The sequence below is a fragment of the Phodopus roborovskii genome, unplaced genomic scaffold (assembly GCF_943737965.1).
Source record: "Phodopus roborovskii unplaced genomic scaffold, PHOROB, whole genome shotgun sequence".
Classification (NCBI taxonomy): Eukaryota; Metazoa; Chordata; class Mammalia; order Rodentia; family Cricetidae; genus Phodopus; species Phodopus roborovskii.
Genome location: NW_026126485.1, coordinates 16204610 through 16216774, shown reverse-complemented (window position 1 = coordinate 16216774; position 12165 = coordinate 16204610). Strand labels below are relative to the sequence as shown.

General features: G+C 39.9%; 1 protein-coding gene across 28 annotated transcripts in view; it reads right to left on the bottom strand.

The window, feature by feature from the left end:
* Positions 1-12165, bottom strand: part of Celf2 (CUGBP Elav-like family member 2) — an 802630-nt gene that overhangs the window by 25834 nt on the left and 764631 nt on the right. For all 28 annotated transcript variants that reach the window (XM_051194866.1, XM_051194862.1, XM_051194867.1 and 25 more), the window contains one exon: positions 8745-8879. In XM_051194866.1, the coding sequence (XP_051050823.1) occupies positions 8745-8879 (135 nt within the window). The remainder of the gene's footprint in view (positions 1-8744; positions 8880-12165) is intronic.

Below are 12165 nucleotides of genomic sequence, written 5' to 3'. Positions count from 1 at the left end.
TGCTGATCATATCTCCAAAGACTAAAAAGTTGTCTGTAATTCCAGTCTTTAACTCTCTCTTTTGCTGCCTACAGAACAGACATCTGCACTACCAATGAAGATGACAAATCCAGAGAGAAGCAACATCATAAATGTGAATGTCACAGCGGCACCTTGCTGCTCTCACCTTTTCCAATCCTATTCTGTGTGGTGTTCTTGAGATTGAATCATCTAGAGAGCACCTTTCTACCTCTTGCTCTATCTGTCTATTCCATAAGTACAGAAACTAAGGATTTATACACAGACCTCTATCTTCTTCCTTGATGATGCTACTATAATGACTTCCTTTAAGCTTAAGTCAGCAGCTTGTCCCTGTAGCTGATTTTCAATTCACTCTTCTAACTGTGAGGATGAGCTCATCAACTTCTGTTTGAAATATTCCAGCAAGGCTCATTCTTAGGCTTCAGTTTAACATGTGCCAAATCAAATCATCTCATACTATAAAGGTTTCCGTCTCCTTAAACACCTCTGTACTAGCACAAATGCTGCCTTATTGCTCGCCAAAAGGGAACATACTGTGGTCATCTCTTATTACATTTTGTTCTCCTTTCACATAAAATTGGTTCTTACGTCTAATGACTATATTTGTAGGGTTGAAGTTCATGCATGGATAGCTCTTCAAAGCTGCAACAAGTTCTGGCTCTAAGCTTTGGTTTCTAGGGAACTTTCATAGTTACTGTTTTCTGTATATCTTATACTTTGAAATAAATGAGAGGATACATTAAATACACATTCATATTTGATGATTTTTCATTCTATTTCTACCTGCAAAAATATCTACTTATTTTTTTATTATTTATTTTTGTTAAGATTTTGGCTTTAGTACCAACTTATCTATCAAAATCCTTTATATTTCCTCAGGATAGAATATTTCCTGTCACTAACAGCAGGTACTTTACCTATCTGACTGCTCTCCAACTAGATTTTACAGGTTAGAGTGTCTTGCTTATTTTGCTATGTATCCATGGTACATAATTAATAAGTAATTCATGAACTGGGAAGTGGTGGAGTATACTTTTAGTCCTAGTACTCAGGAGGCAGAGACAGGCAGATCTCTGTGAGTTCCAGGCCAACCTGGTCTATAGAACAAGTTCCAGGATAGCATGGGCCACACAGAGAAACCTGTCCCAAAAAGCAAGCAAGCAAGCAAACAAGCAAACAAAAAACAAAACAAAACAAAGAGTTCATGAATCCACATATAAAATGAAAACTCCTTTATTTTTTTCTTGAAAAATGTGTTTGCCTAGTATGAGTGAGGCTCTTGGTTCAATTCCAACTAGTTCCAGGAAGAAAGGGATCTACTGACTTTAGTTTGTCTCAGTACAACTTCAGGGGTTGACTATAGCTCAGTGTTAGAACACTTGCCTTGCATGTGTGAGGCCATTGGTTCCAAAAGTTTCTCAGGTGTTTTTTTTTTCTTAAAACAAACAAACAAACAAACAAACAAAAAAAAACCCAGACATTCAGTAATAGAATTCTAGGGAGGTATGACTACAATCATGATTTGTGTTCCCCATCTTTTGCAGAACACAGCTAGGCAATTAATACTTTTCACCAGTGCTAGTAAAATAGTTATGATGGACAGTAAACATATCCCAAGTTCACTCAAATATCACAAGAAGACCGGGTGTGGATTTTCTGTATGAGAGATTGTGAAGACTAATGATCAAAAAAGTCCATCACTTAACACTTATCCAGAGATAGTAAAAGCAAAAAGCAAACAAAGAATTAAAGTCAAAGTCTGTAAATATACTTTTTACGTGCATCCAAAATATCAATGCAGAAAAAAATAATGGAATCTTGAAATTCACAGGCAAGTGGATGGAACTTGAAGAAACCATCCTGAATGAGGCAAACCAGTCACAAAAAGAAGAACATGGTATGTACTCGATTATATATGGATTTTAGACCTAGAGCAAAGGATCACCAGCCTATAATTCACACTGCCAGAGGAACTAGGATACAAGGTGTATACTAAGAGATTCATATAAGGTTCTTCACAGAAGGAGGTAGGGACAAATCCCCCAGAGCACATGGGAAGTGGGGGGGCAGTGAATGGAGAGGGAATTAGGAGAAAGTGAAGGGGAGGAGAGGAAAGCATGTGCGACTAGGAAGATTAAGTCAGGGTAGGAATAGCAGACAGAAAAGAGAAAGAGAGAGAGAGAAAGAGATCATAAAAGAGGGAGCCATTATTGGTTTGAAGAGAAAACTGAACCTAAAGAATGTCTAGAGACCTACAAGACTGACTCCAACTAACAATTTGAGCAACAGTAGAAAGGTTATCATAAATGCCCTTCTCTGATAATGAGACCAACAACTAACTTATCCACCATCATGGAGCCCTCATCTAGTACCTGTTGGAAACAGAAGCAAACACCCATAACTAAACAGAGTCGAACTAGAATCCAGATGCAGAGAGAGAGGACAAGACCAGGTTGCAGAAACACATAGAGACAGACTGATAGCTGGAAAGCCAGTATGGGACTGACTCAGATCCCCTGAATATGGGTCTCAGCCAGAAGGACTGAGCAGTCTAAGGGACCTCAGACAGTGGAACCAGGATGAATTCCTGGTGCACAAAAGGACCTTGGGGACACATCCCCCATGGAAGGATACTGCCTTAACCTAGAGACAGGAGAGAAGTCCTAGTCCCTACTTCAAAAGACTTGTCAGATTTAGATGACCCCAACTAGATGGCATCACCCTACATGTGGAGTGGGGGATGGGGGGATGGGAGGCGAGGGTGGTCAGGGTGCCTGTGAGGGGGAAGAGAGGGTAAGAGGGAGGGAGGAAGGCAGGGAGACAGGGAGAGGGAACTGGGATGGACATGTAAAATAAATAAATGAATAAACAAAGACAGTATGATGAATGTTACAGTGGAGAGATGAGACATGAACTTTGGCAGCAGAGAAGAAAGTGGTGTGACACTCTCATGTTGACACCTCTCTCCCTCCTCAATGACCTCTTTCCTGGAAATTCCCTAGGAAGGAACTGCTAGACTTAGGCATTTATGTTAGAGTGAAAACCATTCTGCATGGAAGGTTTAATTGATGAGGAAATCATTTACATTGATTATTAAAATGTAAGTACTAGGGTATTTGAAACAATTTTTAGTAATTACCATAAAACATTTTACTGTAGTTTAATTTACACAAATAGTAATATGTGACTTTTTTAAAGACACATTTAAACTGTCATGGTGATGCAAAGCTTTAATCCCAGCATTCAGGAGGCAGAGGCAGGTAGATCTATCTCTGTGAGTTCAAGGACAGCCTGGTCTCCATAGCTAATTCCAGGCCATCCAGGGTAACAGGAGATCCTGCCTCAACAAAACAAACCAAAAGCCAATTCTGTACCTACATACAGTCTCACAAACAAGCATCACTGCAAGCAGAAGATGGTGTGAACTTTGCAGAAGGAATGAGGGGAAGGAGGGATTCTAGGATTCTAGAAGACAGAATGCAAGAAGAAAGGTGGAATGGCCAGGACTGTTTCTGAAGAAGAATGAAATGACTTTGTTTGAGTGTTGGCTGCCTAGGGGTAGAGTCTTTCAGACACGAAAGGAAAAAGCAGCCAGGCAGGACTTGGAACACCATACTCAGAAGTTTGTTTTACTTCAGCCTAGATCACACTTTTTAAATAATTTGAAGTTCTAAACAGGGTTATTTTGTTTGGCCAGCATGTGAAAAGTGGTCTGAGGGTGGGAATTGCAGTGGGGGCTCTAATAGTAGTACAGAGAAATGAAAACAAGGGCCTCCATTAGGCTAGTGTGAAATGTAAGGAAAGATACCTGTATGGTGAACCCACCAGGATGAAGATTGAGGTATGTTGCTGCCATGGCTGGATGTGAGGCTCAGCCACTATATCCTATTAGTTTGAACAGACTGGGAAGGTAGGAGGAAGAATAGGTTAATCGGAGACGTTTAGTCTTGGATTTCCTGAGGCTCATGCATCAATGTAGTAGCTTCAGAGATAGCATTAGTCAGTGTCTTTTCTGTCTCTCCCTGGGCCTTAGTATATACCCTCTTGTCATTACTTGGGGGCAATGCAAGGCCTAACACATCTTAATACACTGGACTTGAACTCACTGAAAGCTTCACACTGTGGCTCGTAATCTGTGAATCATGTCTTTCCACAAAGTGCAGACTGTCTGGCGATGAAGATACATACACATTAAGATGACAAAGCTTCCTACAAACCAAAATGCTACAGGATAACCTCCGGGGTTAGTTTTTGCATCCTGTTATATATGCATCTGCCTGAGTGACACAGATATATAACAGGGACAGCACCCACTCATCAGTCATTTCTATCTGAGGAGGGCAGAATGGGTCTGAATCACATGAAAATACCTCCACTTCTTCTAACCTCAAGTGCTCCACCAGGTTGCATCAACATTTCCCTAGAACTCTGAGGTTGCTGTACTCTTCAAGGATACTAAAGATAAGGGAGAGACTGCCAAAATTTTAAAGGGAAAAGTCTTTGAAGAGCCAGCAGTGGGAATGGAGTAATGCTTCTTGGCATTTAAAGATGTCTTATACTATTGAAAGAAATTATCCATTATCTTGAAGTGTGCACTTGACTGAGTCTGCACTTACAGAAACATTTGGAGAATTTTAAAACATCTTTTCTTAAAAGAAAAGAGAAGAAAACTGGAGGCTAGTGAATACAGTATTATGTAGTATTAGGTTTTAGACCAAAAATGCCAAAGCAAAATTCACATATGGTGAAAGTAATGCTGTTTTCCAAGCTCTCTACATTACCAGACAAAAACAAGCCATCTATTAACAGTGTAGGAAACAAATATTACTGCCTTTAATAACTAGCTACCTGCTAGACATACAATTTGCCTCTTTATATAAAAAACAAGCACAATTCTCAAAAACAAGTTTAAAACTGGATAATAAGAAATGACCCAAGAATTAATTAACTAAATAAAAACTTAAGTAAATAAAGGAAAAATTAGCCTATCAAAATAAAAGAAACATGATTAAATTAGGCTCCAAAAGACCCATGAGGAACTCATAAAAGGAGTAATATGCACTTACCTGGTTTTTATTCTTTCATGATTTAATTTCTAATTTTATTCACTGCTATCTGATAATTACATGAAACACTTATTCTAACCATGGGCAATTTAAACTATTTTAATTTTTTATTTCAAGGCCATAAGACAAAGGAACCTATTTATTGCTTAAGGGAATTTTTTAAACAAAAATTAAAGCTTAATCTTTCATGTTTTAAAGCCAAGACTATTTAAAATCATTTATAATAATGCTGCAGGGAGACTTTTTCTTGGTATGCAAAATTAAAAAGATAAATTTACAATTATAAAAAAAATTAATAGTTTGGGGATTAAATTGTCCCTTTCCTTTGTCGATGAATTTGTCTGGAAATTAAGAGACATACTTAAACATAGGGTAAATTGAAGCCCCATGTAAAAGTTCTCAGAGAAGATGAGGCATCATGCATTTTACAGTGTGACTGTTATGGTACAGATAGTGAGCCCACTCTACTATCACTGTTAAAAATAATGTAATAGCACTAGCCTTGTTAATGGATTCTAACACTTTATTTTATAAGTGATAATCCTGATGAATAGAGCCAGGAATGCTACTAAACACATTTTCTACATCTCTGCAAGAGTCCCTGATGGAAATTATACAAGTACATTGACTTTTAGGTAAACAACAACAAAATATTTTTAGTTATGTAGAAAAAATAATCAAAATATGATTTAAACAGTTTCTGTTGCCACACTTAAAGGTTCTAATAAAATACTTTTAGCTATTTTACCAAGCACTCTTTAGCAGAGAAAAGCACTTTCAGTGATCCTCAGTTAGCTTCATCTACTGACGGGCATCATGCTGCTTCAGGAAGACAGGGGAGGACACTTTGCTAATGGGACATTTTGACCACATCATAAAAAAGGCTAAGACATCTTCAGATACATTTACTCGTTGGTTGCAAGAAAATGGAATGTTTTCATATCATTAAAATTCCCTTGTGACAAACAGGCCTAGGCTGAGCACCCTCCATTTTAAAAAGATTAAAATTAAATTCATAGTCAGGCATGGTACTTGGGAGGCAAAGGCAGGCTGATCTCTGGTACAGCCATTTTGGAGATTAGTATGGCGGTTGGGAATTAGTTTATCTCAGGACCCGGCAATTCCACTCTTAGGCATATACCTAAATGATCCACATCCATGCAACAAAGACATCTGTTCAACTATGTTTATAGCAGCATTATTTGTAATAGCAAGAACCTGGAAGCAACCTAGATGTCCCCCAACTGAAGAATGGATAAAGAAGATGTGCCACATTTACACAATGGAATACTACTCAGTGGGGGGAAAAACGTGGAATCTTGAAATTCGCAGTCAAATGGATGGAACTTGAAGAAACCATCCTGAGTGAGGTAACCCAGTCACAAAAAGAGGAACATGATATGTACTTATATGGATTTTAGACATGGAGAAAGAATCACCAGCTTACAATTCACACCGCCAGAGAAACTAGGACACAAGGAGGAACCTAAGAGATTCATACAAGGTCCTTCACAGAAGGGGAAAGGAACAAGATCTGAGCATATTGGGAATGGGGGGCAGTGAGTGGAGATGGAGTTAGGAGAAACAGAAGGGGAGAAGAGGAGAACATGTGGGACCAGGAAATTTGAGTCAGGGAATGAACAGACGAGAGCAGGGAAAAAAAAAAAAAAAAAAAAAAAAAAAAAGAGAGATACCATATTAGAGGGAGCCATTATAGGTTTGAAGAGAAAACTAACTCTAGAGAAATGTCCAGAGACCTACAAGGATGACCCCCAACTAACAATCTGAGCAATAGTGGAGAGGCTACCTTAAATGCCCTTCCCTGATAATGAGATTGATAACTAACGTATCCACCATCATAGAGCCCTCAGCTAGTAGCTGATGGAAACAGAAGCAGACACCCACAGCTAAACACTGAACCGAACTCCTGGAATCCAATTGCAGAGAGGGAGGAGTGATAAGAAAAGGGGTCAAGACTAGGTTACAGAAACCCACAGAGACAGATGACCTGAACAAGGGGCAGCTCATGGAAACCAGTATTGGACTGACTCAGACCCCCTGAACATGGGATGTATCCCTGGTGCATGAAAGGACTTTGGGAGCACATTCTCCATGGAGAGATAGTCCCTTAGCCTAGAGGCAGGAGGGAGGGCCTAGTCCCTACTCCAAATGACTTGACAGATTTTGATGACCCCTCCTGGAAGGCATCACCCTCCCTGTGGAGTGTGTGGGGGAATGGGACAGGAGAGAGGGTTGGTGGAAATGAGAGGGAGGGAGAGGGAACTAGGATCAATATGTAAAATATGAAAATAATAAATAAATAAATATAAAATTAAAAATATAAAATAAAAATTCATGATTTTCAAAATATTGGATGAAATAGAACTCATTATGGTTTGACTCTGAAATGTCTCCTATAGACTAATATTTTGAGAGCTTGCCTCCTAGCTAGTGGCATAATTTTATAAAGCAGTAACTTCTGGAGTCAGGAACTACCTAGAGGAAGTACATTACTGGAGGCATACAGTTAGGGGTCGTATTTTGTCCTGGCCATTTCCTGTATTTTGTCTTTACTTCCCGTTAGCCTTAGGCAAATAGCCTTCTCAACTAGATGGTCTCACAAACAGTGAAGTTCCTTGTAATTGGCCCAAATGACTGTGAACTGAACCCTCTGAAACCATATGCAAGACAAATCCTTCTTCCCTTTGCAATAATATGTCAGGCATTCTGTCACAGTGATGGGAGAGTTGACTAACACAGATGGCTATGGATCCACTGACTGTTTCATTTTGTTTTTGATACAGGGCCTCACCATTCTCTCTGGCTATCCTGGAACTCACTATGTAGACAAAGCTGGCCTTGTCTCAGAGGTGGAACTCACAGAGATTCACCTGCCTCTGCCTTTCTAAATGCTTCGATTAAAGGTGTGCGCCACCACACCCAGTTAAGCCTCACTGTTTTCTCTTCCCTCTCTCTCCCTCATTCCTGGGAGTACCAGGGCATGCTTGCTGGTTTACTATCACTTCAAGCTCCTTCTTGCCTCTGTCCTTTCTGAAAACTACATTGCTTCCTTCACTCTACTCAGGCTTTGGTACAAATACCACCTTTTGATAAAGGACTTACTTCTTTCAGATCCTTCACTGTATACCTTACTCTGTTTTTATCAACAACCTTATCTCATCTAAATGGATATACATCTATTTATTTATTTAATTTTCTGAGGTTTCCCAAGATTTAAAGACTCCTAGGTACAGGATGAAGTTGGTGTGAAATTCAACCCTGAAAAGGTCAGAGTTTGAGAATCAGCAGAAAATTCTTAAATGGCCCTTTTCCCCTTTGAGAGGATAGGACACAAAAGCAGGGCTGTGAGTCTGAAGGTCACTGTAGTAATATAAAAGTATCAGATGAACAAAAGGAAACTTTTGAAAAAATAAGGTGAGTATGTAAATTCTCTCATTGAAAACTTTTCTCATTTTATCTTTGAAAATGAAACACATATATTCAATTTACAGTAAGTCAGAGTCCCTGAGAGGGTTCTCCTGGTTCTATCCTGAGCACATGGGGTCTCAACACTTGCCTCTGGGTACATGACAACTTGCATGAATGAATACTGGTCCTATTACATCATGTGCAGGAAGAATGAGGCCTTCCACTTACCAGGACTTGTGAGGGCTCCCAGGGCACTGCTTGTGGTAGAGAGAGGGTTTGCATTGGTGCTGGTGGCTGAGGTTTGGGCAGCAGCTGCAGCAGCAGCCAGTGTTGCCAGATTCTGTAATTGTAAAGCATTCATGCCTGTAGAGGAAAGAGAAAAGTGCTGTTAGCCACAGGCCCAAATTTTCCTGTTTCTAAATGGAAATTCTCTCTCTCTCTCTCTCTCTCTCTCTCTCTCTCTCTCTCTCTCTCTCTCTCACACACACACACACACACACAGACAGACAGAGAGAGAGAGAGAGAGAGAGAATCCCTGTACCTGACCCTGTGATTTTATGTTCATCATAATTGCCTCAGGGATATGTGTGATTATTACACCACTTGACTAGGAATTGGGATTTGTTTCTCAGAGGATGCCTCCTTTGAGTTTTAATGATATCATCTTCCATTTCTAGAGATGGGAGTGCTAACAAGGGATACCTGCTTTATATCCAGTACTTCTGAGTAGACTCAGCTCACTGGGGCACTGTCTATCCTTATTTAGGACTGTCTTCCCTTGATGTTGTAGAAGTTCATAGCATATTCTGTATTGAATGGACAGAGACAGGGTAATGGGGACTAGCAACTTCTATCTTTGACTTAGCTGTCATGAAATGGTGAGAGCTGGGTATGCCTTTGGGAGAAGCACAGGGTGGGAGATAAACTGAATTTCTTAATTTGACAGGTACACAGAGGAATTAAAGTTCATTGCTTAAATGCTCCTGCTCTGAAACTGAACTGACACAGGTTCTAATCTTGGCTTTGTCATTTTCCCAGATTGAGGATGTAGGCAAATTACTCAGCCTCTTCATTTCTGGGTCCCAGGCTAATTGTACCTGGATGTAGAGAGAGCTGTGCAAATAAATATGTCAAATGCATATTAATCTAGCATGATCTAAGTACTCAATGAATGTTAGTGATGTCTCCAGATTTATCTTATTATGTATCCACAGTAGGAGCTCAGTATAAGATGAACAAAAATTGGCAGTACCCTTAAATCACTTTAAGTATAGCCTGATAACTTGAGGTTTCCATCCTCAGGACCTACATGGTAGAAGGAGAGAACCAACTCAGGCAAGGGGTCATCTGATCTACACATGTAAGTGGTAGTAGAGAGACAGACAGACAGATACACATACACGTTAAACCTAAAGCCAACATATTTTCTAATTAATTTTTATTTAAATTAACAACAATCTTATGTTATATACCAAACCCAGTTCCCTCTCCCTCCTGACCTCTCATTCCCCTCCCCCACCCAAATCTCCCCATCCCATATTCCATGCACTTCTCAGGGAGGGTGAGGCCTTCCATGGGGATCATCAAAGTCTGTCACATCATTTGGGGTAGGACCTAGACCCTCCCCTGTGTATCTAGGCTGAGAGAGTATCCCTCCATAGGGAATAGCTTCTAAAGTCCATTTGTGCACTAGGGATACATACTGGTTCCACTGCCAGAGGCCCCATAGACTACTAACACCCATGTTCAGGGGGCCTGGCTCAGTCTTATGCTGGTTCCCCAGCTGTCAGTCTGGAGTTTGTGAGCTCAGCCAACATATTTTTAACTAGAAGGAATTTCTTATTAGTAAAAGTTAAGAAACAAAATTCAATTGAAAATGTGCAAGAGTGTAGGGTGGGCTGAGATTGGGCCCCAGTCTATTGCCTTTGCTGTTTAAACTTTCAACATTCCCTCTTACTCCTTCTATTTCACAATCAACAGCTTCTCTAAAATACCTGAGGTGCTTTCCTCCATGATTCTTGTTCCAATAAATAAAAGTAACCAAGTTTCTCTTTCTCATAGAGATTGGAGTCAAGTAATCAGTTTAATTTTACCTTCTCCCGACTCAAATCCAGATACTCAAAAACTATCTCTTCAACAAATTTGATCTGTTTAAAAAGAGTGGCTTGATAAAGGTTCATACGTGCTGGGGGGAAGGAAGATAGTTTTTCTAGAAATCTTCCTAAGCAGACTTGCTGTCAGCAGTGCATGGCTGGCTGAGTGCATGAATAAGGGCCTGGCTGCTGAGACCTAGAAATAGCACTGTTTCCGTGTTCTTTTCTTGGAGTCCTGGTTTGAAAAGAAGCTCCTAAGGGTTCTGCTTTGAGTTCTCAGTATGCCCCAAATCACATCCTGCCTGCCTTCAGGAGCCATTGAACTTACCGGGTTGTGGTAAAGTCCAAAGAGTCCCCTACTTCTTTAGTGGCAATGCATAGAAGCAGGATATAGAATTTGTGAAATCTAGTGATCAAACGTGTCTGGGAATATAAAGCTCTCTCTGTCTCTCTGGCAATGGGCAAACAGTGGCATATTTATCAGAAGCACTGTGGGTATTAAGAAACACTGGGCTAATTTTTCAGTTTCCCTTTAGCAAAGTGAAAGTGGGAGAAGTACGGGAGCTGCCTGGCTTTAGTGGAGACCACTCAGAAAAATAAAGGCTGCATTTCTTGAAAGCTACATGAACACACTTCATACTCAAGTGTGACAAGGACATCTGGACAGTGAGTGATCTTGCAAAGAGTGAGGCCCACTGCACAGAGTCATCTCTCCTTTGGTTACTAATGGTCTCTCTAATGTTCTAATGATGTGAACCAGATGCCATACTGTATCACCAACAAGACAGTTGCACATATAAGAAGAGGATTTATCACTGAAATTAAAACCTCTACCATGCATTTGGCACCAATTAAAAACAGACAATTATTATAGACTCAGGTCAGAGGACCTTTTCCAGTATATCTAGGACTCTCCTTAAGCAGGAAGCACAGTATTAGATCCAGAGTCAGTTGGCTTGACTGAGTACATTCAGTGGGTTAGCAATATCAGGCCCTTGTCTGAAGTCTTGAGCATAGTCTTCTGAGCCCATGGTCACTGCATTCTGCCATACCTTACCACCTCACTCTGACCACTCAATTTGCATCTAACTCATCCCCTTTCTGTGTGTTAATCTACAAACTTCTTTACTTGTATTATATCCAATTTAGACACTATATGTAATTCCTACTTTTAAAACAAAGGTTTTTGAGGACAAAGATTCTATCTCATGTTCAAGTCTACCAAACACAACACAACACATACACACACGTGTGTGTGTGTGTGTGTGTGAGAGAGAGAGAGAGAGAGAGAGAGAGAGAGAGAGAGAGAGAGAGAGAAGTAGAGAGATAGGTCATGGACAGCTCACATAAAATGATCTGAATAACAGCAAACAATTTTAATAAACTTCACTATAAAGAACACTCTCTACACAGCCAATCATGGTTTTAGTTTTCTACACTGATAATATCAGTACCAAATATTCACTGTTCTTTCCCAATCATTAGTTAATTAAATGTATATTTGTTAGACAGACATCCTTTACCTTACAAACTTATGTTCATTACAGGTCTTGGAA